General features: G+C 41.0%; 1 protein-coding gene across 2 annotated transcripts in view; it reads right to left on the reverse strand.

Annotated features, from left to right (window-relative positions):
• The window catches only part of KIF16B (kinesin family member 16B), a 245,950-nt gene that overhangs the window by 101,431 nt on the left and 117,533 nt on the right, over nucleotides 1-26,986 (reverse strand). Inside the window, exons 13-20 of one of the 2 annotated variants that reach the window (XM_045295431.1) lie at nucleotides 26,838-26,957; nucleotides 25,859-25,910; nucleotides 20,797-20,934; nucleotides 12,988-13,070; nucleotides 11,265-11,353; nucleotides 5,553-5,585; nucleotides 4,917-4,970; nucleotides 2,706-4,058 (exon numbers count right to left, since the gene is read on the reverse strand). In XM_045295431.1, coding sequence (XP_045151366.1) covers nucleotides 2,706-4,058; nucleotides 4,917-4,970; nucleotides 5,553-5,585; nucleotides 11,265-11,353; nucleotides 12,988-13,070; nucleotides 20,797-20,934; nucleotides 25,859-25,910; nucleotides 26,838-26,957 — 1,922 coding nt within the window. The remainder of the gene's footprint in view (nucleotides 1-2,705; nucleotides 4,059-4,916; nucleotides 4,971-5,552; nucleotides 5,586-11,264; nucleotides 11,354-12,987; nucleotides 13,071-20,796; nucleotides 20,935-25,858; nucleotides 25,911-26,837; nucleotides 26,958-26,986) is intronic. The other variant, XM_004697819.4, reaches the window with a different exon arrangement.

The raw sequence follows: 26,986 nt of genomic DNA on the forward strand, positions 1-26,986 counted from the left end.
GTTCTGTCTATAGGGTTGCTATGGGTTGGAATCAACAGAAGAGGGTTTGATTTTGTTTTTTACTACAATAACACTAAAGGTTGGCCCTGTCTGACCTCACTCAGGGGAAGGGAAGTCCTGCTAAGACAGCAGGCAGGTTTTTCAAGTCGCAGGGAAGCTGCCTAACACAGGTCAGTGGGCAGTGACAATGAGCAGATGGTGGGGAACGACAGCCAAATAGATCTAAGCTCCTTTATAAAGCCAGGGAGGCCTGGTGGTGTAGTGGTTACCCATTGGGCTACTAACCACAAGGTCAGCAGTTCGGAACCCCTAGCCACTCTGCGGGACAAAGACAGGGTTTTCTATGTCCATAAAGAGTTACAGTCTCGGAAACCCATAGGAACAGTTCTCTCTTGTCCTATAGAGTTGTTGAATCAGGACTGACTCGATGCCAGTGAGTTTTTTGTTGCTGTTGTTGTTCAGTGTGTACAGAGTTAAGAGAAGACTATTGGGAAAACAAGTGGAGGGCACTGCTATCCAGTCTGGACCCACGAGAGTTGAGTTGAATATTTCACCCTTGTAGGATTTTCTAAATAGTGGAGTCAGGTGGGCCTGACAGAGCCATGAGAGCCCTGGAAAAAGATAAAACCCAGCAGGCCACCAGAGAAAGCTGCAGAAGCACAAAAGTGACAGCAAAGCAATCACAAATTTGTTGGCCTGAATTCAGCCTCAGCAAAATGTATTTCATCAACACCCATAAATCCAAGAGCCTCTCCTTTGCAGGGCTTCTGTATGAATGCTGACATTGGAAAATCACTTCCATGGAGATTGCATTACTGCTTCACCTATTCCAGGGTATTAATCAAAAACACTCCGGGTGAGGAACTGGCTGCCGAAAGTCAGAGACATCAAGCTAAAAGCTCATGTGGCAATCTCCTGCACACACACACACACACACACACACACACACACACACACACACAAAACTCCAACTGACTGCCCTTGAATCGATTCTGACTCGTAGTGACCCTATACGATGGAGTAGCGCGCTCGGTGCGGGTTTCTGAGTCTGTGGATAGGAGACGAAAGCAAGGCTTTCTCCCTTCTGCACATTGCAGGGTACACACGGAGAGCACGTGCCCGCGACAGCTTTCCATTTGCTAGGTCTGAAGCTCTGCCCAGCAATTTCATTTAAATAACATACCTGCTATCATTTTCTTAAACCGCTGACCTCTGAAGCAGCACTATCATGTTTTCTTCCATTGGAATTTTGCTATTTTCTTGACTAAGTGAGTGGCGGTGAACACAGAACCACAAGTCTATACACACACCATTTTAAAAGGCGGCTTCTCTGACCGTTTCTTGCGCGATGGTGGTTGAAACCGTCAATATCTGACAGTAAGTATGGCTTAATCATAAACAATTGATTCCAAGTTGCTATTCAAATGTCAGGCTGGGCCCAGGTCCTTTAAAGCACTTCAGTGAAGATCTCAACTGATGCAAGGGTCGGGCATAAAGGAAAATGCATACCCCTCCCCCTGATCTCATCCACCCACTTTTTACACAGGCAACGACACCGCCCAAAGAGGAAACACACCTGCTCCCTGAGGATAGAAAGGGTGGGGTCTTCTTGAACCCGAACCTTGGTGCTGCTTGGCACCAGTGGTGCTAGCCCTTCTGGGAACCCTGGCGTTACATCTGCAGGGTAACCGGAACAGGGGCCATCAAACACATACATTTCTTCATTTTGAGAACCTACTGCCTGGTAAGCATACTGACAAGGAATAGGTCTTTGTGAAAAAGAGAACTAAATATCTTTTTCTTAGCATGAAACTATCCTTAGTTTGCCTATTGTAAAATTTTAGCACCCAAAATACTCATGCATTCTAAATCAACACAAAGCTCGAATTTCCATGGTCTTTTGTATCCCCTGAAAAGTACTGCTTGTTTGCTTGCACATAGAATCCTGAGGCCTCCCCTTAAAAACCATGAATCAGTAGAGGTGGGTGTTTTATTTTATTATTTTACTTCTCCACCAGGTAATAAAATCAGTATGCTGTATGCAGCCTGTGAACCCTCTGCTGGTCACAGAGAAGCTGCAAAGTCCACTGGGGAGGCAGGAATGGGGAGGGGGAAGAGCAACAGATAAGGGAGCAGAGATCAAGGGAGAACGAGGAGAGGAAGGGACGATAAGGCAGAGGAAGGGAGAGAGTGAGGGAGAGGGAAGGATGGGAAAGGAAGGAACAAAGCAAGGTTACAAGTAAGGGAGGAAGGACAAGAGAAGCGAGACTTTAGAAGCAGAAAGGGGAAGGAGAGTGGGTGACAGGAAGATATAGGGAGGGGAAGAGGGAGAAAGGTAAAGGATGGAAAGAATCAAGGCGTGAGGGCCTCTCAATCTTTTGTATCAATCTTAGTATCAGAATTCTAAGCGGTGGGTCAAGGGAGTAAAGGAGAAAGGCTTCATAAGCATGTGATTTCCCGCCCCCCAACCCCCCACCACCTTTCTTTCCAACTTTAGGCCAAGGATTAAAAAGGGAAGATACTTAGGAAAAATCAAAGACTGTTTAGAGGTACTTATCTCTGATTTGGTAAAAAATCAACATTTGTCAGTCAGAGAATATATAGGTTACACAGAAGTACTTAGAAAAAAGACAGACACAAGGGATGGGAACCTAGTGGCCATTTGACACCTGCTACACCCCATGGCTTCCCCTTCTCCCGCTCACCTCTCTCGATCCTTCTGCAGGGCTTCCCGCTCAGCATTCAAGCTGGCCCGGAGTGCGGCCTGCACACTGCTGCTGCTGTTCTGTGTAGACCGTTTCAGCTTCTGCTCTTCGCTCTCCAGGTTCAAGGAGGAGGAGCTCTGCAAGGCTGCGTGCCTCCTCTCCAGCTTGACAATTGCCTGCCCCCAAGCCTCTCTGTGCTGCTTCTCTGGGCCTTCCAGAACCTCCTTTTCCTTTTTTTTCACTCTCTCTTCCTGCCTTGTGATCTTCGCATTGAATTCCAATGTAGCTTGCCGCTTCTGCAGCTCACTTGCACTAGCTTGGCAATGCACGAGTTGTTCGTCCTTTTCTTCCACCTCTTTTTCGACCTGATACAGAGTGTTGGCTAAGCCAAGAGGGCCTCTGTCAAGGATTGCCAAGGCCCTCTGCTTCTCTTCCAACAAGGCTGGCAGCGGGTCTTGCAGGAGGTACTGTAGCTGGCGTTCTTTATACTGCAACCTGTACTCCACTGGCTTTATTTTGTCTGGCTCTTGATCCACCTGAGCGACGTGTTTTAGTTTATCATAATTTGTCCCCAACAACCTAAACTCATCCGCATTTTCACACTTTAAACGCTCTAGGATGCCATGTTCTTCTTCAACTTCTTTCTTCGGGAGGTCTTTTTGATGAGCCCAGTCCTTCTCCAAGTTTGCCAGCTTGATTAGTTGCCTCCTCTTCAACTCTAAGAAATGCAGTTGAGCTTTTTCTAGTGCTTCCGCTTCATGGCTGCCTCCCACCTGTGCTTCCCTGGCCTGCAGGCAGGCCTCCCGGATGTGCTCCAGGTCTCTCCTCTCCTCCTCCACACGCTGGGCCTCTCCTCGCTGCAGGGGCAGGGGCACCTTCTGCGTCTCTAGGATCTGCAGATCAAGATGAGCCACACGCATGAGTTGCTCCTCTGGCTCCTCGAGTCCCCTCTTTTCCCGTTTCAGGTTGGCATACTGTTCATCTTTCTCCTTTGCGAGCCAGTCCAGTTCCGGAAACAGCGGAACCGTCTCAGCACTCTTACTGTTGTTGAGTTCGTGGAGCCACTGGAGCTCTTGGGCACCAAGAAAGCTTTCCTCCTCTGGGCTGTTCTTCTGCAACTCGCCTGCCTGCTGCTCGCTCATCCTCTCCTCTTCAAACCTTTCCTTCTCGAAGAGCAAACCCTTCAGCTTGCTCTCAATATGGAAACTCCGGCGTTTAAGGCTCTCCTCCTGCTTGCGGATCTGGCGCTGTACAATTTCGGTCTCCTTGCGCTGAGACTCCACTTCCTGCTGCATCCGCTCCAATTCAGCCTTATCGGATTTTTGCTTCTCTTCCATTTCTTCTATGAGTTTCCTAAAATGCAAAATATCATTAGTTGATCGCTAAGTTCGAATGTTGCTCTAATTTTCCCTTAAGTAAAATGCTCTGAAAAAAAGAAGATGCCACAAATCCTTCATTAAAAAAAGAAAAAAGAGGCAGCATTGCTTTCCTTCTAGTTTCCTGCGGCATGTTACTTTTTGGTCATTCTTTCACTATCTAACATCGCATTTACCTAGTCTCCTGAAACAGCCTGATAGCATTTTTCTGTCGAGCCTAAAACCATAATGTGTTATATATAATTTTAAAAGCCCCCAGAGATTAAAGAGAAAGAACCATGCTCTATTTAAATTTAAATGTGAAAATTATTATTCAACCCAATCACTAAAACTCAGTTCTATTATAAAATGACATTAAATAAAAATGCTTATGTTCCCCTGAAACTATTGCCCTGAGACAATCTTTAAGCCTTCAACCAAAAATACCCCTGAATTCATTTTAAGACTGAACAATAGTTTAGTTAAATTAAAAAGAAAAGAAAATCTTGGAAAATATAATCTTTTAAGAGGCATTTAACTACATGAGATCAAAATGACAACAAGCAACTCGAAAGATTAGATAGAAAGCTTAGGGGTAGTAAGACTCTCTTAATGGGGAAAAACTGCCTGCACATGTAAAAACTACCAAATTGGTGGATTGCTTGCCATACATATTCTCAATAACAACAAAATAAATAAAATTTAGAGGAAAACATTCATGCCGTCCTCAACTCAATAGGATCAAATATCAAAGTCAAGAAAATCAACATGTAGCTAACAGACACAAAGGAGAGTATTGAAACAGATGAAATCCATTTAGGACACAGGCACAAGACTCCTATCCCCCATTGCTTACCTTTTACTTTCTAATTTTTCAAGTTCTTCACGTTGTTGCCTCTCAAATTCCAGTCTAATAAAATAAGATGAAAATGAGTCACATTCTTAAAGATTCTCTCTCTCTCAGTCTCATGTATACTCCGTACATTAAAAAAAAAAAACCCTCACTATCATTGAGTCGAATTAGACTCATGGTGACCATACAGGACAGGGTAGAAATGCCCCCTGTGGGTTTCCAAAACCATAATTCTTTTCAGGAACAGAAAGCCACATCATTAACCCACGGAGCGACTGGTGGCTTTGAACTACAGACCATGTAGATAGCAGCCCAGTGCATAAGCACTACACCACCAACCAGGGCTTCTTGCTCTGTTGCATATATTACAGAGAGCATCTGCTTTCCAAGCATTATTTTAATTATCATAGATTAGCTAGCTTTAAGATGCATTCATTCCTCTATGACTACATTAGACATCAGGTATACTTTTAAGTACTTGAGTTCAGACAGAAAAGAAAATATTGTACTTAATGAAAAACAACAAACCCTCCTTGTATTGGAAAGGTACAGTTAGAAGAGATTTCTAAATGACAAGCATGTCTACTCCTGGCAGCTTAGCCATTAATTGGTAAGTATATAGAAATGTAGAATCTCTACCTTAGACAGATGGGTCCTTTTATAGGGAAAAGACTGCCAGGGACAGAGAGAGAGTACAGACATCAATTAAAAGAAAAAGTAACAGGGGAAACGTCACAGAAAAGTAATAAGGTACTTAAAAGTAAACAGCCATTCACAAACTAAAACATTTTTAAAAATAAGTATCACCTTTCCCAATAATTTCTGAAGAAAAAACTCCCAAAGGTCAGCTTTGTTATATTCTTGCAGTAAACATAATCATGATATTGACAATAATTGAGTACTAATAATAACTGAGTAGTAACCAAACTTATATTTTTACTAATTTAGTTATTCTGCATCCATTCTGGATTTCTTGGAAGCTATAGAGAGAGTGAACAGACTTACCACCATGGAGTTAGGTCACTGAAAATTTTAAAATATTGATAACACAAGTTGTTATCGTCTCAAATATTATATTTAACTACTAAAAATTTTCATTCTTCCCATTGAATAGCACTCTTGAACTTATACTTCTTCACATTATGGTAGATTCAGCTACAAAGCCAAACTATGGAACTATGCACTACAAACTTTCTCTTTTGGATAATGTGCAAATCCAAATGGGTAAAAGAATTACTTTCAATGGGCCAATATTTTAAGCAGATTATTTACAATTTAGTTTGGGTTAATACTGAGAGTCAGATGTTTGGTGGTTTTTGCCAGCAGAATGGAGTATTATGTGGCACATACTGTGAGGTAATTTCATATTTTACCATCCTTTGTTCTCGAGTAAACTGTTAATAGCAAATTATATGTCTATATTATAAACATATTGGTTCCAACTCAAAGTTGGATATATTAAACAACTTGCTCAGTGTCATAATGGACATACCTTATAGAGCTATGATTTGAATCCAATACAATTAGCTTCCAAAATGCTCTTTATTAATTCATTTTTGAAACAATAATCCAGTCTGTGATCTATAGTAACTAGAGTAAGTCCTTCATTGAAACTTGTTTATCCTATTATCACATGAAAATAATCTATAGCTTATTTAGGCATTGCCACCCATGAAAACTCCATCCTACATGTACCTATGAAAGGCATCTGCCAGTCACAGAGCCCAGCCCATACATTTATTCCATAAAACAAGTGTTGTTGTTGTTTTTCAAGTTGTCATCAAGTCAATTCCCACTCCTGGCAACTAGCCACTGGTCAGAGTAGCATTATTCACCACAAAGTCCCCAGGGCACTCTTTTGGAAGCCATCTCCAGGCCTTTTCTCCAGGGCATCACTGCGTGAACTCAAACCTCCAACCTATTAGTGAACCATGAAGCAGGCTAATCATTGACACCCCCCAAGGACTCTCACATTAGGTGTGTCAAACGTACTGCCATTGAGTCTATTTCCATTTATAATTACCCTATGGGATAAAGTAGAAATGTCTCATATGATTTCTAAGACTTGAAATCTTCATGGTAGCAGGCTGCCATCTTTTGATGTGGAGTGGGGCTGGTGGGTTTGAACTTCTGATTTTTGGTTAGCAACCAAGATGTTTTAAACATTACACCACAAATGTCTGGAGGCTGAGCGTCCTCCAACACAAGACTGTTTATTCTCCTGGAAGTATATTCAACGTCTCAGCTAACACCATTTGTCTTATAAAATTAAAAAACAAGAGAATTTAAAACCCACTACCTTCAAGTCAATTCTGACTCACAACGAACCTATATAGTTTCTGAGACATAAATCTTCACAGGAGCAGGCAGCCTCATCTTTTTCTAGCAAAACCCTGCTGAGTTTGAAATGCCAACCTAGAGGTTAGTTGAACAATGTACACCCTACATCACCAACAAGGTTCCTTAAAGCAAGGATATTGTTGTTACTCTTAGCTTCCCTCAAGTTGGTTCCAACTCATAGCGACCCTCTATGCAACAGAATGAAATGAGGTGTGGTCTTGTGCCGTCCTCACAGGTAGAGGGCCTTGTGCTAGCCACTGTGTCGCTTCATGTCCTTGAAGATTGTCCTCTTTTTCGTTGACTTTATGCATGATGTCTTTTTCAGGGATGTCCTTTTCCCTCCTGATAGCATGTCTTAAGTACATGAGGGGATGTCCCACCAATCTAGTGTCTACGAAGCATTCTCCTTGAACTTCCTCCAAACAAGACTTGTTTATTCTCCTAGCAGGAAAGTCAATGCTCTTTGTTAACACCATAATTCAAATGCATGGATTCTCCAGTTTTCCTTATTCATTTTACAGTTTATACATGCAGAGGAGGTAACAGAAAATACCATGGCTTGGGTAACCTTGGTCTTCAGAGTGACACCCTTGCTCTTTATCACTGTAAAGAGGCCCAGTACAGATGTGTCCAATGCAATACAGCTTTTGATTTCGTGACTGCTGCTTCCATGGGTGCTGCCTGAAGATCCAAGCGGAATGAAGTCCTCTCTATTTATCATGATGTTTACTGGTCCAGTTGTGAAGATATTTGTTTCCTTTTCATTCACTTGTAATCCATTCCGAAAGCTATAGTCGTCAAACTTCATCAACAAGGGCTTCGGAGTTAATATAGGGTTTCATTAAAGTTAATATATGATCATGCTTTAAACAATAGTATGGTGGGAAGGTTTCATAGTGGATGTTTTAAACCATCAGTGTAAGCTTGCTCTTTCTGAAGACATACAAGGAGAAGTGAAAAAGCCTTGCTACTAGGATTCTAGTGCCTTTATGCACAGTTTTATTTCAAACAAAAGGTCTTCAAACTGTGATCTGTGGATGGCTAAACACAAGTTATCTCAACACACCTGTCTTTGACTCATTAGAGAACCTTGAACAATAAAGCTCAATGAAAATAGAAGGGATCTGTCGAGCCCGTTAAATTGAAGGCACAGAGGTCAGTGCCAAAGGTCATGGTGACTGTTTGAGGGTATTCCCCAGGTGGAATCTTGACAGATTTTCTCAAAGGACACCCAGTGATCACGAAAGATGACCAGTAAGAAGAAAACTGAGAACCGCCCGGGTGAGAAAACGGCCAGGAAAGTCATAGCAAAGAAGTTTGTTTTCCTTTCCCATCCTGACAAGGCCTCTGCCAGCGCTCTCCTATGCGAATACACTGGGAATCTTTACACCATCCACCACACGGTCCTGATTTTGCCACTAAGGCTTATTTCTGTTCTCCACACCCAAAAAACACTTAAAGGAACACGATCGGAGTCTCTTGACGATGCCCAGACTGCCATTTTGATGTGGTGTAAATTAAAGAAAAGAATTCTAAAGGGAAGAAAGAGCTTTCAGAACGGTACAGACCTAGATGGAGGATATGCCAAGAAATAATAGTTTCTTATTTTGATACTTTCATTTAATAGTATATTTTGGAGTAATAATTTTTTTACTTAACTATTATGTACAATATATAAAAGAGTCACTGGATAAATATTTTTAAAACCAGACAATTTTTATAATGAAATGTTTACTCTCAATTTTCAATTTCTGCAAACAACAGTTCATTGTGATCTCCAGTATGCATTGCTCTGACAATACCACACAACAAATGCTCTTTGCAAGTTCAGAGATATGAGTATTGATTTTTCATCTCTAATATGATTATTTGCGTAGAGTACCAACTTACTGCCAGACATTGTGCCAAGCATGGGTCATATAATGGTCACCAAGATAGATGGGGCCTCTGCTACTATGGGGCTTTTACTCTGTGAGGTAGTTAGCTTATTGTGCCAACCTGGCCGATAAACACATGTGGGGTTAATTGAAGGGCGGAGAGATAAATGGCTCAGTGAGCCTCGCCTTTCTAGTTCTTGGGTCTCTTGCTTTCTGATGGTCGGACCAGGGTGCAGCTGCCTTAGACAGTTCCCTGCTTTAGTCGGCAAGGCTCACTTCCTGCAAGACATCCCCAAGGAGAAGCCACATGGACCTACCCCGATGCAGCCCTGGGTGCATGTGGTGACCCCTGCCAGCACTAGATGCTTACACATTCATTGATTCAGCTTTCCTCCTGCAGTCAGCATCATTGTGTCTGTTTTGTGAGATGGAGGACAACTTTGTGGATTGGTGTCAGACATATGGGTTAATGTTGGACTTGTGGGTTTGGGCAGGACTGGGTTGGGATGTTTTCTTAATGTGCATTTAACCTTTATATAAGACTCTTATACATGAGTTTCTGTGGATTGTTTCTCTAAAGTCCCCAGACAAGCACACTCAGTAAGGGACAGTGAACACAAGGAGCTCTCCCCGGTGTGTTACGAGGCGTGGTGGTGGATAGCACACTGATATGGTACGTAGAGGAGAACACTAGTCAGAATTAGCTCATATCTAGAATCTTCAGAATTGTGCTGACACACAAGACCATAGTAAAAACAATTAAATTGCCAAATACTTTATTCTACTTGCATCAATAATCAATGTCTATGAAAGCAGCATTTAAGAAGTTAAAGTATTATTTGGGGGCAAATCTGCAGCAAAATATTGCTTTGAAGCTTTAAAAGGCAAATATGGCACATTCATGACTTAGGTGTACTTGACCCAAGGCATAATTTGTTCAATCATATGCATGCAAAATTTGGACAATATAGAAGGAATGGAGAAGAGCTGATGAAATTAAACTGTACTGTTGGTGACAGGCAGGGGGCTTTAGGGCGAGGGTTCTGTCAAGTGGAAAACAGAAGGGTCATGTGAAGGTACTGGGAATAGCCTAGCACAAGTGATAGGGACAGGGACATGACTGGACAAGGAAATAAATGGGGATAAGAGAATGCATTTGCTTTCCACAAACCAAAGCTAAAGGACTGAATTTTGCTCAGGGTTAGTAGCAATACTGACTTGGGGGACACCTGCATAGAGGTTAGGCTCGGACTTGGAGGATGTTAGAACATAGCTAGAGCACAGGTTTTTGAGGGCACCTGGACTCACATTATAGCTCTAAGTATGTAAGTGGGGGTAACGTTGTCATGACAATTACTAATGGAAGCTATTCAGCAAAGTGCCTGGTATGCAGAAGCTACTAAATAAATGACAGTTCTACAAGGTGATGTTGTTTTATAAGGTTCATTCCAATTATTTGGCTATTAAATTGACCTCTATTATTTTATATCAGATCCTGCCAGTAAAAACGATAAATTAAGGAATTTCACAAAACTAGAAAGGGCCCTGAAAGTCCACTCATCCAGTTCCCTGCTTTCAGATATTTTCATTATCACTGTCATTTTAATAAGGAAGTCACCAGGGACCTGAGGATTTAAGCTGACCACCCATGGTCACTCAGCCATTAAGTCCATTTTAAATAAATGACTGTCTGGGCTCTCAGTAGTCCCCTAGTGTTTGGAAAAAGTGAACATAATTCCCCGGACTACATGATACAAGAATGAAAAAGCTGCCGCTCCTACTACTGCAAGTACTTTATAAAATGAGATAAAAGTGCATACGCTAAAGAGAGAGAGCAATGATAAAGTGACAACTCTAAATAACAGACAGTTATGAAAATGATCATGAAGCTTGTGACAACCCATATTAATGCTTATGATGTTCAAGAAAAACATCAGAATACATATCCTCTTCATGTTGTGACTATAAACCACCAAGTAAAATTATGTACCTATATAGCAAAGCCGGGAAATGAGCTTATAAAACAACTATGGCTGACCGGATATGGAGGCACAATTACAGGTCCTTTTTATTGAGTGATTATCATGTAGTTAGCACAAGAAACACTATATCAGAAATACTGCCGCTCACTTACCCTGGGTTATACAACATGACAGCGGAGAGATTCTCACGGGACTTGGAGAGGTCAGTCATGGACAGGCTGAAGGAGGACAGGAGGCCACTCTAAGAGGAGAGCACAGGGCAGAGCCATTACTTTCATGTTTGAGAGAGTGTCAGTGTTCTTGACTTAGTGCTTTGAACTGCATGAGGGCAAGGACTCCTAATTAGCACACACATACACATAGAATAATGTATTGACAAGTCAGGGGCAGTGAGGAGGATAGGGACACTTCTCAACTCTTACACTCAGTTCAGCAGGACGCTGGTATTCTAAGGTTGGAGAGGTTGACCCAGACCGTGCTGGCGTCCGGCCCCAGGCTGCACTACTATAGCAAACGGGGAATGGTATCTAGTCTTGCAAGGTTCCTAACAGGCAGATGACCCTGGAGGGATCTTGAGGGATAAAGGTGAAGGGGGAAGGAGGTCAAGGGAAACAAGTAAGAACCAGTCCGATTTTTCTCCCATGCAAAATTATTGACCAACTTATTTTCCCTCTCCACCCCCTTGGCAAGTAGGTAGCAAAAAGAACACTCCAGCGAGAAATTAAGCTGGAAAAGATAAGGGAGAAGCTTAACAGTCTGAAAAAGGCTGGGCTTTGTAGCCTTCTCACCGCTCCCCATCAAAGGCAGGGGAGGCCACAAACATCCCTGAGTACAATGGGGCTTGAGGAAGCGGGGTAAATTCTCTGGTAGGGATAAATGTTGGCCCGAGCTGACTACCGAGTATAAGTTAGAAAGTTTATCTTTCTTAATTTCTTATCTCAGATGCCTGTAGCATGGAATAAACATTGCTGCCCACAGAAAGTGAGCAATTATAGACAGAAGTTGACCAAGTGCCTGGCTCAGGAATGCTGGCTGAGTGTCGCTCATCTTCATTAGCCTCGTCTCCACACACAAAGGCACTAGACGAAGTGCTCTCCCTCCCATCCCTTTCCTTCTCGCTCTGGTCCTTAAGCCACCAACTCCATCCAACAGTGCCCTTTAAAGTACCCTCTACGGACCTAATGTCGGGGGTTTAAATGGAGAGAAAATGTTTTGAGAAACGATGTACAAATGCGCTTTACACAATTGATGTGTGTATAGATTGGGATAACAGTTGTATGAGCCCCTAATAAAATGTTTTAAAAAAAACATTCAGCCTGAGGAAGGTATTTCCCTATCATAAGCTAGGAGAATAAAGCCTAAAAAAACAAAAAAAACAACAAAACAAAACAAAAAATAAATAAAGTGCCCTCTACATGTCCCCATCGGGCCAAGCCTACAATCTCTTCCAAATGTCCTAAATTCACTCTTTCTCTGCTTTTTACTCCAATGAAAAATCAAATTTACTATGGCTGAAAATAAAAATTAAATCTTTTTAATGAAAATAATTGTAACATTGGGTTAATTCTTAAAATTGATACTGATATTCTACTCCAGTTAACATAAAAGGAGCCCCAGCTCCCTTGGGGGCCATTTGTGAGGAAGGACTAGTAAACATTTGTTCCTTGCCTGCTCTCAACTTTCCCTCACCGTTCTTCCGACTTCGTGTGGCAGGAAGCAAAACCTCTGGAATCCGTGCAGTTTACAGACCTGGTTTCAAGTGGTCCCGAGCTCCCCAAGACCAGACGACTGGAAACAGGGGAGGGCAACCCCTGCCATTGCCCACACCACCACCCACCTGTGCTCACTTCGAAGCCCTGCACCCACACGGCTCACCTTCCTCTTCTCCCTGAGCGTGGCTGCTTCCTTGGGATGGTTAAAACGAAACATATTCGTCCTTCCCAAGAGTATCACAGCACCTACAAACATACAAAAATCCAACAAGAGATCATAAACTTCAGTGTCGGCAAGTGTGTTCGTCCGGGTAGACTACAGACACAAATTCACAGACAGTCATATGTGTGTAAGAAAGAGCTTTTGATACCAAGGGCTCAACTAGAAAGAAAATGGTTTGAGAATGATAATGGCAACAAATATACAAATGGATGGATGTTTGGATTGTGATAAGAGTTGTATGAGCCCCCAATAAAATGATTTTTTAAAAAAGAAAGAGCATTATATACAAGAACAATTGAATATTGAGAAAACATCCCAACCCAGTCCACATCAAGTCTATAAGTCCGATATTAGCCTATATGTCCAATACCAATCTATAAATACCTCTTCAGACTCACACAACACATGCAATGATGCCAAATGCAGGAAGATCACAGGTCAGTGGGTGGAAAGTATTATGGATCCAGTGGTGGGATAAGCATCTCAGTGCTGGCAGGGGTCTCTACGTAGTTCCTCCAGCTCAGAGCACTAGCATAGCTCCATGTGTGTTGTCAGCTGCAATGTCTCCCAGGGAGTGAGTATGTGTCCCAGCTCCAGGGAGCTATTTATTTCCTTAGCACCTCCAAATGAGGTCATCAAGCTGCGACCTGATTGACAGGCTAAACTCCACCCTGTCACTCTTAAATCTCAAATTGACAATAGAGTATGTAAGTACCACAGCAAGATCAAAATAATGAATTCTATAGTTGAAATGTAATTTCTGGTGCAGTGTAAAATAGTAGTAATAAGAGGAAGGCTTAATCTCAAAAGTGGGCTTAGTAAATGGTCACTGAGTCAACTCCAGCTCATGGCATGCCAGCGGTGTCAGAACAGAGAGGTGCTCAACGGGGCATTCAACAGCTGGTTTCCGAGATGTGGAGTGCCAGGTTTTCTTCCAATGCACTTGGTAACTTAAACTTCTCACTGTTCGGTTCGCAGGCCAGTGCATTGATTATCTGTATTAGCCAGGGAGTCCTAAAATTGGTTTGCACAGCCTATCTTAAATCTGCAAATTTAAAAAAATATTTGACTCACAATACTAATATACCAAAGACAGAAATGATGAATCTAGGCATTAAAACATGAGATGTAAAACCTAAACATTTGATTGTTTTAGAAGAAAAAGAAGCTAATTCATCAGAGACCTCTGTACAAGCAAGGAACTTGCTTCACAACTTTAGAGCATGTTTACTAAAGTCTGTCCAGCGTGCAGACCACTCCAAGGAAAGGTTGTTGTGGGGGGTGGGAGGGGAGGTTCCCCACCCCCGCCAGAAAAAAAAATACAGCAGATTTGGCAGATAGCTATTACTAAAATCTCCCACAGAATCTAACCAGAAAGAACTGTGTGTATTTCTATTCCCAGAAGAAAACAATTCTTGTTAAAAATCCTGTTAAAATTTGGATGGCCACATGAAGCACTCAGGAACGATTGCTTTTACTGGCAGGCCCTATTTATTCAGAATACAGTTGACAAGTAGCAAAGGATTCAAGGTAAATCCCTAAGGGGTATAAACACAAGGATAAATAATTTGTTTAAAAAAACATCAGGCTACTAGGCAAATTTTAGTACTACTGGGTGGACAGATGGATGAATGGACAGACGGATGGACGGACAGATGGATGGATAGGCAGCCAGGCACAGACAGACATGCTTTCTACGAGCTGTCCAAAACTAGCATGGATTTCAAGGAAGAACGCAAGCTCCTTGTGGAAATGAAAGAAAAAAAAACCAAGGCCCTTGTGTTCTGCTTCAGCATTCTTTGTTCGGAATTTTACCTACTTTAAAACATACAGAGACAGAATATAAATACACTGCAAGAGCACGGGCAGTGCAAAAGAGATGCTCAGTTAAGATGAGTTGATCAGCGGCAAAGGTTCGCTTCTACTAAGTGAGAAGTCAGGGTAGAGGAGGAGGTAAAGTTTGTACTCCTCTGCCTACCCAAGGAACAAAGACACGTGCTTGTGGGCACAGGGGCACGGGTTGAGAGGGCTTTAATTTTCATCCAACTTAAAACGTCTTGAAAATATTGATTTATCCTAGGGTTAGTTATGATCAGGGTTCCATTTTACTGACCTAATCATTTCACCAGCTCTATGTGTTTCCTGTGGCTTGTGTGTTGCTTGGTATTGGAAGCTATGCCCCTAGCAGTTCAATACCAGTAAGGTCACTGAAAGTGGACATGTCTCAGTAGCTTCCTGACTAAGACAAACTAGGGGAAAATCCCTGGTGATCAACTTCCAAGACAAACCCTATTACTTAAAATATCCAAATTATAATCATCTTTTCTATATTTTAAAAATAATTGTGAAAAGCTACACGGGGAAAATTAAGATCATGGTACATGCAGTGCTTAAGAAAAATTCTCTATCACCTTTTAAATTAAAAACAAAAAGTATTGCCCTCAAGATCTGACTCGCAGTGACCCTGTATGACAGACTACCATTGCCCCATAGGGTTCCTAAGGCTCGAATCTTTACAGAATCGGACTGCCTCATCCTTCTCCCACACAGCAACCCTTTCAGTCAGCACTAGATCACTGCATCATCAGGGCTCCGGCAGCGGACTGAGCTTCTTATACATATGGCATTAATTCACAGTGGAATCGTGGCCTGGTCACCTGTGACTAGTGCTGTCTGTATCAGAGGTAGAGGTGTCAGCAGGACAGCAGATCACCAGTTGGTTTTGTGAATGATGCAAAGGTGCTAACATCTAACCAAAAAGGTACAAAGGTTTTGTCTCCTTTCTAATGCTTACCATGCAAATAAGGGTTTATGATTGCTTGCTTTGGATAAATCATTTCAACTTCTATTTACCCCTATTAAAGTGAAGAATGCAAACAAATTCTGGGTCTCTGGGAAAGGAAGAAAACTGATATGCAATTTTTGCTATTGAAGGTTATAGTCAATCCACCAAGAATTATTTGTTCAAATGTATGTATGTACTGGCTGAAAGTTTGTGTATGTACTGGGGGGGGGAGGGGGGGGCGGGTAAGGGGTAAGGTTTTATATCCAAATTCACAGTCACAGAGAAGACTCACTGTGACCCTCTAGTACAGGATAGAAAAACCCCTGTGAGTTCCAAGACTGAAACTTCTTACGGGAGTAGAAAACCCTGTCTCTCGCCCAAGGAACTAATGGTGGCTTCAAACTGCTGAACTTCAGTTCACAGCTCAACCCATCACCACTGGGCTGCCAGGGCTCATTCCTGGAGCCTTATTAGACTCACTCTCCTTGGGTCAATGCCGATTCATAAGGACCCTTAAGGATAGGGTAGAACTGTGCCTATGGGTTTCTGAAACTCTTTATGGGAGGAGAAAGCCTCTCATCTTTCGCCGCAGAATGGTGGTTTCAGACTGCTGATCTTTTGGTTAGCAGGCCTCCTCATAAACACTACAGTACCAGAGTTCCTTAGAAGGTGTCTAAAACAAGTATATGGAACATATCCTGTCCTTCTGAAGGAAAAATGAAGAATACACATCAAAGAATTGAGGCAATAGATAAAAAAACTATAAATGCTAAAGTGCAGAAAGAAGGTATTGCTTGAATTGGTCTTGCTTTTAGTAACTTCCTTTCAACTCATCCCTGGGGTCCATTTTCTGTTAGGAACAACAATACATAGCTTCTGTCAATAACAATCTCAACTATTCATTTCCAGCCTCCAACATGCTCTAATCTGCCAGCATCCCACTGTTCCCTCCTGATTCATTCTCACAAAAATGCATCCTTTCTCCTTTTCCCCTAAGCTCTAGCAGACTCTAACATCTATCAATCTCCTTCTGCTATTGCGAGTCTACACTCTCCCTTTGGGCTACACAAATGCCACACTGTCCTTCACCTTTATGTTCTTATCTATTTCATGGTAATCACTGCCTCCCTTCTATCTTCCAGAAAAAACTCACAGAAACATTCTGGCATTGAAAATAGCCCTAGAAATCTAAGTGTGAATCACTAGCCTTTGTCTTCTTCTGCTCCTACCTCCTACCTTAACCCCTCTTCCAATTCTTTAGGCATTTCACCACTATAAACTTTGGTCAAGCGATAACGACATCATTTTTTCACCATCTATCATCACAATAAATATGTTCCTGCCCTGCAGATTTCAGACTTGGTCATTTTTCACCTTGTTTTGCAGTCTTTGGAAGGAGTTTGATTCCAGATAAAATAAAACATTTTACAGTCCACCCTGTCTCTCCAGCCTAATGTAACTATACTCTGAGACACTGCATATAGCAGTTGCTCGAAAGTCCTGAAAAGTAAACAGTAGCACGTAGATTGGAGAAGACGAGTTTTTGAAACAACACAGAACCGATGGTAGATTTACCATTTCTTTTTCCTCCAGTATCCCTGGCTTGGACTAACATCGGTACAGAGAGAGAGGACTCCAGGACAACCCTCCCCCACCTAGTTCAGATTGAGAGTGGGTAAAGGGTGCCCTGGAGGCAACAGAGAGCCCAAAGATGTCTAGAACTAGAGGCCGGAGAGCATCCTGCTCTGACCCATGGAGCTGTGGTGTGAGAAAGGGGAGCAGAGGCTTGCTGCCTTTGCTCTCTGTCCTCTTACTGTTTCACCATGAGAGCAGGTACGAGATGGACATAAAGCCATAGAGTAAATATGTTCCAGATTTCTACCCAGAGGACAGAAAAGAATACATCAAAAGTACCAGGAAGAACTTGGGAGATGGAATGAAATTTGAGAAGGTGACTTCAGAGAGCAGAGCTCAGTGCATAGAAAGGCCATGAAGTGGCAAAGACATAATACAGACTGGAAAAGAACTGCCAAGGGTTTGAACATGAAACTGTCGCTGGAACTGCAGCCTCCAGGAGCTCGTGTCCTGAATCCAACCAAAAATCCACATTTCTCTAAAAACTGTAAACAACGTCCGTAGCCTGTAACATTGGGTTAAAAATGTTCAGGATGCAATGCAATTATTCAGCACATAAAAAACCAAGAAAATCTCAATTTACATGGGGGAGAAAAGAAAAGTCAACAGAAGGTAATATCAATATTGCAGAGAAGTTAAAATGAGCTGATAAAAACTTCAAAACACTTACGGTAAAAACCGATTCAACAAGAGGGGGTGAGGGGAAATATGGCCTCCAGATAGCAAGCACAGGAAGATCTCCTAAGCATTTATGGGAGAGGTCCCACTAGGAGGGTTATCCTGCACTTTCTGGCAGCAAAAACCTCAGCTTTAAGGCTCAAGTACCTTAAAGTGGGTGAACAGCAATGCTTGCAGATAGACTCCCCTTTAGCATTGACCAGCAGATCAGGCAGCTTCTGTAGGCTTGACCCCTCCCTAAAACAGCCACATTTCCCTGGCCCCTGATATAATCAGCCAATCAAACCTCGTATGTTGCTAGCTTCTTGGGGCCCTGATGGATAGCAGACCAGGTAGATACCTTGGTGCAGTCATAAACATTACCCATTTTTCTCCATTTTTTTCCATATCCTCCTGCTATCCTGCTTTGTTCACCCATGCACTCTCCACCCCACCGGCCCACTTGCCAAACCTTCGTCATGCAATAACACTAATAAACACTACCAAAGGATTGGCAATTTCCTCTCACAAGGCAATTTTGTTTCTATTTTATTTTCTTCAGTTTTTATACTTTAGTTCTATTGTAATCCTTTACTATTGCTTTCTAGTTCTTGGCCACTTCCTCTTCCAGTGTTGTGTTCTGTGTGAACACACACAGGCAAACCCGGAAGGACTGTAGATTAGGAAACACCCACTCAGACAACATCTTCCCCCTCAATCTGAGGGCAAAGACATGGCCACGCTCATGAAATAATAACAACTGAACTTTCAGTGTCCACAACAAAGCCTGTGGTCTCTTATTTCCTGGGCATAGAAAGGAGCCCGCGTGGCACAGTGATTATTCTCTGGGCTGCAATCCACGAGGTCAGAATGCAAGAAAATTATGGGGAAATACACATGGATTAAGTCTCTGGAAAATCCCCTTTCAGCACACACCAGGGATATGAACAGCCTTGCTATCATGCACAGTGCATTGGAAAGTGGATTATTGCAGATGCAGTTAGGGTAAAATTTAACATGTTATCTTTTTTTTTTTTTTTTTCATTAATCCTTTACTAAAAGGATGTTGCTTTACCCTTTGATATAAACCACATTTTTTTTTTTTTTGTATAATCTGTATTTTTTTTTTCTTTTAAAAAAATCATTTTATTTGGGGCTCATACAACTGTTATCCCAATCCATACACACATCAATTGTGTAAAGCGCATTTGTACATCGTTTCTCAAAACATTTTCTCTCCATCCAAACCCCCGACATTAGGTCCTCATTTTTCCCCTCCCTCCCTGCTCCCCCCTCCCGCATGAGCCCTTGATAGTTCACAAATGGTTATTTTGTCATATCTTGCCCTGTCCGACGTCTCCCTTCATCCACTTTTTGATTGTCTGTCCCCCAGGGAGGAGGTCACACACAGTTCCATGTAATCGGTTCCCTCTTTCCTACCCATTCTCCCTTTACCCACCCTGTTTTGCCACTCATACCACTGGTCCTATCTACCATTTCACCCATTTAATATCGTTTCACTTTTTAATATATTCGGATTTCTTTTAGATTGATTTCTTTCTATTTTGTCACTGTTATTCATTTTTTACTGTTTCTTTGTTCAGTATGATTTTCTTTATATGAAATATAGGATAGGTAACTCTATGGAGACACTACATAGATTAATAATTACCTAGGGCATGGAATGGGTACTTGGGAGAAGTAGAGAGCTAACAATGAGTATGAGAAGAAAATATTCTAAAATTGATTGTGGTGAATATATTGCACAACTCTTCCTGATATAATTGAATTATTAAATTGTATGATATGTGAATTATATACCAATAAATGTATTTTAAAAAAGATCCTTTCACTCTTCTTACAACTTCTTAATAGTTTTATAATATTGATATTTTATAAAATTTTACTCCATTTTAAAATAATCTTTCATAATATTGATAATCATTAATATAATATAATTTAATTTTATAATATAATTATAATATTATAATTGTCTTTAAAATTCATAATACCAGATCCCATATGTATAGTTATTCATAAAAACAAGATAAATAACAGAAAGTGATTAAAAGAAAGTATTGTGCTAGGGTTTTAAATTTTATGAATATTTTTAACTTTAAAAGTATTATTTTTTGATCAAGGATTCATGAAGGTGGGAGAGTGAACGAGAGGTAAAAAGAGGATCTGTAAAAAAGAAAAAAAAGAAAAAAAAAGAGGATCTGATACCAAGGACTCAAGTAGATAAAGAAAGGTTTGGGAAATGTTGATGGCAACATATGTACAAGTGTGCTTAATACCACTGAATAATAGATTGTTATAAGATCTATAGTAACCCCGCAATAAAATGATTAATCCAAACAAAATATTATTTTAACAGTCACAATTCTTATGGGATAAATGATATACGTATTAAATCCCAACTAATGAAAAAATACTGTCATATTTCTATAACAACAGTAAGACAATCATATATATGTTCAAATTTTATTCAACAGGAAAATGTGTAACATAAAGAAGCCCATCAGCAAAACAATGCAAAAAACAACTTAATGAAGTGAATTCCCTATAACATATAATTAATTATAAGACACACATGTTCACCTTTTGTCTCATAAAGTTATCGTCTAGCAACAATAAATAAAAAGATGTGTGAAAAAACGGAAACCAGATACCTTGATTTAAATGTGTTGCCTCCATGATTTGAACACCATTCACGGAGCATTGAGACCCACTCAGGGGTATCAGAGTCACTGTTCCTCCAATATTTTCAAAGATGCAGTGTTCACTCTCCAAATCAAGACCATGAAGAACTAAATTAGAAAGCAAACAAGAGTTTTACCTCTCTTTGAGATCTACTGCAACGATTCTCAGGCTCTCTATTCTTTTAATGGCCTCCCTCTATGTGAAAGTACTAGGAAGTAAACATTCATGTTTAGTGAGAAAACTTAATTTTAGAAGTTCATAGTATCAACTGATACAACTGGAAGTATCCCTTAACAGTCACCTTAAAGTTTCTAGATATCACTTGTATGAGGAAATAAATTATAAGATAGTAATTTATTTCATATGCAGAGCGAATATGCCATACTTCAGTAACTTGTCTTCAGTGATTACCACTGAGTCAACTGTTTGACACTGAATAATGTCTGCACCATCATCCACCCAAAGGCCATAGAATATTGATGTGTACTTGACCCTAAAAGATATTGTGTTCATGAAACAGAAACTAAAGGAAGGTTGAGCATGCCAAAGATATTTCCAGGAAGATACAAGGATGCACATCATGGTAGCCTTTGCCAATTCTGACAGACCTAGACTGTCATAAAACTTACAGAGAGCTGTGTTTGCACAGGTTCAACTATTCACGTGTGGTTATTCTTATACAATAAATGCCTAGAAAATAAACCTGTTAAATAAATATACCATATTTTACCCACACTTCTTGACCAGCTTCTTAGGCATACACATCAAATAGCTCCTACATCTACAAAGAATTGTGTTACTCAAATCTGCTCACAAAAAGTATATAGTCCCCAGGGAGAAGGGAACAACAAGAGATCTAAAATCAATGGCAAGGAAGATCCTGAACACCTGGTGGGGTTTGATCAAGTGCAATGTAGCCGAAAGGAATTACTGAGAGCTGAATGAAGGTCAAATATGATAGTGGGAAAGGAGGAAATTAAAAGGATATAGAGGAAAGAACTAGGAGGCAAAGGACATTTATAGAGGTATAAATATAGGCATGCATATATGCATTTTTATTAATATATAACAATAAGGACAAAGGTCTATGTACATATATTTATATGTTAAGTATCAAGGTAGCAGACAGACATTGGGCCTCTACTCAAGTACTCCCTCGATGCAAGAGCACTTTGTTCTAATAACCTGGCATTCTGTGATGCTCACCTTCACAACACTATCACTAATGTCAAAATGGGTACATAAGCAAATGTGAAAAAAGCTGATGTTGCCCGGCTATTAGAATATATATTGTCTGGAGTCTTAATGGCTTGAAATTAAACAAGGGGCCATCTAGCAGGGAAGCAACAAAGCCCACATGGAAGAAGCACACCAGCCTGTGTGATCACGAGGTGTCGACAGGATCAGGTAACAGCATCAGAAGACCCAAACACACAATCATATTGATATGAACAAGGGGAGTCGGAGTAAAAACCCAAAGACCATCTGTAGATAATTGGACATCCCCTCACAGAAGGGTCAGAAGGAAGGGAGGAGCCAGCCAGGGTGCAGTACAGCACGGATGACAAACTTAACATTCCCCTAGTTCAGTGGTTCTCAACCTGTGGGTTGTGACCCCTTTGGGGGTTGAATAACCCTTTCACAGGAGTTGCCCAATTCATAACAGTAGCAAAATTACAGTTATGAAGTAGCAACAAAATAATTTTATGGTTGGGGAATCACCACAACATTTGGAACTGTATTAAAGGGTCGCAGCATTAGGAAGGTTGAAAAGCACTGCTCTAGTTCTTTAATGCTTCCTCCCCCGTGCCCCTTCTATCATGACCCCAGTTCTACCTTACAAATCCAGCTAGACCAGAGCATGTACACTAGTTCAGATAAGAGCTCTCGACACACAGAATCCAGGATAGATAAATCCCTCAGGAATGGCAATGGAAGTAGTGATACCATGAGGGTAAGGGGAAGTTGGGGGGGAAATGGGGAGAAACGGGGAATTGACTACAATGACCAGCATATAATTCCACACCCCTCCCCAGGGGGATGAACAACAGTAATGTGGGTGAAGGGAGACAGCAGGTGGTATATGGAAATAATTTATAATTTATCAAGGGTCCATGAGGGTGAGAAGGGAGGGGAGGGAAAAAAAGAGGAGCTGATTGCAAGGGCTCAAGTAGAAACAAAATGCTTTGAAAAGGATGATGGCCATCAGAACAAAAAATCTTACCATAGTGAATGATGGGGGGAGTGTGGAGTGGAGACCCAAAGCCCATTAGTAGGCCATTGGAGATCGCCTTGCAGAGGGGTCTCGGGGAGGAGATGAGCCAGTCAGGGTGCGATGTAACAACGATGAGAAATACAACTTTCCTCTAGTTCCTAAATGTTTCCTCCCCGCTCCCACTACCATGACTCGAATTTGACCTTGCAAGTCTGGCTAGACCAGAGGATGTACACTGGAACAGATAGGAACTGAAAATACAGGGAATCCAGGGCGGATGAGCCCTGCAGGACCAGTGGTGTGAGTGGCGAAACAGGGAGGGTAGAGGGAGAGTGGGTAGGAAAGAGGGAACCGATTATAAGGAACTATATGTGACCTCCTCCCTGGGGGACGGACAACAGAAAAGTGGGGGAAGAGAGACGTCGGACAGGGCAAGATATGACAAAATAACAATTTATAAACTATCAAGGGCTCATGAGGGAGGGGTGGCGGGGAGGGAGGGGAAAAATGAGGACCTAATGCCGGAAGTTTAAGTGGAGAGAAAATGTTTTGAGAATGATGAGGGCAATGAATGTACAAATGCGCTTTACACAATTGATGTGTGTATGGATTGTGATAAGAGTTGTATGAGCCCCTAATAAAATGATTTAAAAAAAAAAAAGGGATGATAGCAACATATGCACAAATGTGCTTGATATAATTGATGTATGGATTGTTATAAGAGATGTAAAATGCCCCTAATAAAATTATATATACAGTGAACCCTCGTTTATCGCGGTTAATCGGTTCTAGACCCTACCATGATAAATGAAATTCCGCAAAGTAGGATTCCTTATTTGTAAATCAAATATTTTCGTAGTTATATAGAGTATAGAGGACATGAAAAACACCCTTTAGTCACCATTACACTCGAATTACCCAATTTATTAAACAAAAAAGGGGAAATACAGTAAAACATTTTGGACGTTACAATTATCATTTATTATTTATTATATTATTTATGGCATCAAGTGTGTACAGTATGAGCCAATCAGTGGCAGAAATGACAGAGCATGCGTTGTTACGCAAAAACCGCGATAGAGTGAAGTCGCGGAAGTAGAAGCGCGAAGTGGCGAGGGTTCACTGTATATATTTTTTAAGTGTATGTTCTTGCTCTACTCAAAGGTAAAGCATATCATTCAATGATTAGAAGACATAGCTACTTCTTTTTTTAAATAGGTGAAATATATTTATTATTTTGACATAACTTTTCAATATTTGTTATGAGGCTAGGCCTTATATTCTTTTTTTAAAAATACTTTTATTGGGGGCTCTTACATCTCTTATCACAATTCATACATTAATCTAGTGTGTCAAACACCCTTGCACATATGCTACCATCATCATTTTCAAAGCATTCTCTTCCCATTTGAGCCCATATCAGCTCCCCATTTCTTCCCCCTCGCTCCCCAACCTGCCCTTCTTCACGAACCCTTGATAAGTTACAGATTATTATTTTCATGTCTTATATCGTCCTCTGTCGCCCCTCACCCACTTTTCCGTTGTTCGTGCCCCGGGGACATAGCTACTTCTGTTCAATAGTGAAGCCTAAGAAACTCTAGGGATTGCCTCTCAATTCTCCCTGTTTCGCGGTGTTGTTAGTTCCAATTCCTAGGACCCTAGGCCCAGCAGAACTAAACCCTGCTCAGTCCTGCGCCATCCTCTCGGTCGTTCTTACATTAGAGCCCATTACAGCACTGCGACAACTCATCTCATCCAGGGCCTTCCTCTGTTTTTCTGCCCCTCCACTTTAGGAAGCAGGGCCTCCTGCTCTAGGAACCGGTCTCCGAATAACATGTCCCAAGCACGTGAGACAAAGTCTCTCAAGAGTAGTCTGTCTGTGCGTCTTTAAAGACAGACCTATTTGTTCTTCTGGCAGTCTCTAGTGTTTTCAATACTTTGTCAACATCATAGGTCAAATGCATCTGTTTTACATCAATCTTCCTTATTGAATATCTGACTTTTTGCATGCATATGGGGCAAATGAAAATACCATGGTTTGGGTCAGGCACACCTTAGTCCTCAATTAACATCCTTGTTTTTCAACACTTTAAAGAGGCCTTGTGTAGCTTCCCAGTAAATAGTAAACAGAAGTAGGAATTAGTTAGGTTTGGTGTAACTCTTGGCTCAACAGTAGAAACCACTGCCATGATATAATTCCTATCCTGCCACACACACATAACAGGGGGCTTCAAAAATCCATAGAGCAAAGCTTATTATCGTTTCATTTAATTTTTCCAGGAACTTTTTGAAGTCCTCTCCCTTATACACCCATGGCCACCACCATAAGTAAAAATGTCCTGCAGGGTAATTATGAGTAGCCGCTTACTAAACTCAGAGTCACTTGTTATCTGTGTACCTCCTAAAGATTTTCCAGGGGAAAAAAATCCAGTTGTGCCTCCCTCTGTGTATGCTGTGTATGGCAATGTGGACTTTCTATAGTCACCTTTGTATGTAAGTCTGTATCCTTCCATGAGAAAGGAATTATGCCCTCAACCACTGTCCCATTTTGACAGTATACATTGATTTAAATAAATGTACACTTGAAAGACATGACAGGGACTAGAATATAAGCAAGTGTGAGAAAAGAGTCAAAAGTTCTACTGTATTCACTACATTAATTGCGATGCATCACTCATTTGAGTTGCATGTAAATATTGAAACAATATAATGATCACTATCATATTCGAAAGCTTTCTTTTTGACAATTACTTCAACATAATTCTAATGAAATGTTTTCTTTAATTATTGGGAAAAAATGATTGGCAGATTCTCACCAATATTCTGTTCTGTTGAAGCATCTTCTCTACCAACATATGTTTGGCCCTCCTGGGAAGAAAAGTAAAGTGAAGTATATTAGTATGAGCAGTATAAATGATTTGTTTCACCATTTCTCATTTAAGCCTAAGCAATCTGGTGACCAATGAGGTGAATAACGTCTCATGCAGGCTACCTCTGAATATAATTAGAGTTCATGGAGACACTGTAACATGTTGTCTGGGAAACAAAAGAGAAGCTTCCAGTGCTTAACGCACAACAATGGCTCTGATTTTGGCATGCATGGATTATTTGTTTGTGAGAGTAATCTCACTCACTGATGTTTCCTTATCCTTTCTGAAGAGCTTCTTCTCTAGTGGACAGGGATTCACTGATTTCTAAAGATACATTTTATGAGACTTCACAAAATTTTAAGTCATACACCACAGAGAAGCTATAGAAGTCAAGGTCACAGAAGCAATGACCTCTACGTATGCAGAATGCTGCTGTCTTAATACTAGCAACCTGGCTCAGGACCAAGCCCAGCAATGCAAGTGAAAGTTATAGTTTTATAATTACTGCCAAAGGCCGGGGAGCTGCACACAATAAATCCTCATTCTAGCTGCTTATAAACTGGTCTTCCTCTGCCTATCTGTTTGCTCCTTGCCTCCTTCTAATTGATTCTATAAAATGGAAGCCAAAGTCAATAGATCATTATTTAGCTTTAAAAATACATAAACACGGGAACTTTTTACCACCACAGAATCTGAACTGTTAGAATGTTAAAATAGCTTGAATATTTGTTCTAGACTATTCAACAGATAGGTTCATAGTCAGAGAATATGAGGGGGTTTCAAAACGTTTGTGGAAAATTTTTATACCTTTTACTTCTATTTTCCTTAAACGTTTTGAAGTCCCTTCATATTATAATTGATTTAGTAAGGACCTTAAGTAAAATCTTGAAACAAAATTAGAATGTTCCACTTAAGCGGTTGCTACCTTCAAATGATACAAGATGATTCCAGTACTCAGAAGGTCATCATCAATGCCAATCAAATGGGGTAGTTCAGAGTCTAGGACAACGCCAATTCCTTCTTTCCTCAGAGCAAGTGTTCGCTCCTAAAATTAAGAGGGGGAAAAAACAGAGT

Source organism: Echinops telfairi, unplaced genomic scaffold (genome assembly GCF_000313985.2).
Source record: "Echinops telfairi isolate 266 unplaced genomic scaffold, ASM31398v2 ScPeMD7_5592;HRSCAF=6446, whole genome shotgun sequence".
In the NCBI taxonomy this organism is placed as follows: Eukaryota; Metazoa; Chordata; class Mammalia; order Afrosoricida; family Tenrecidae; genus Echinops; species Echinops telfairi.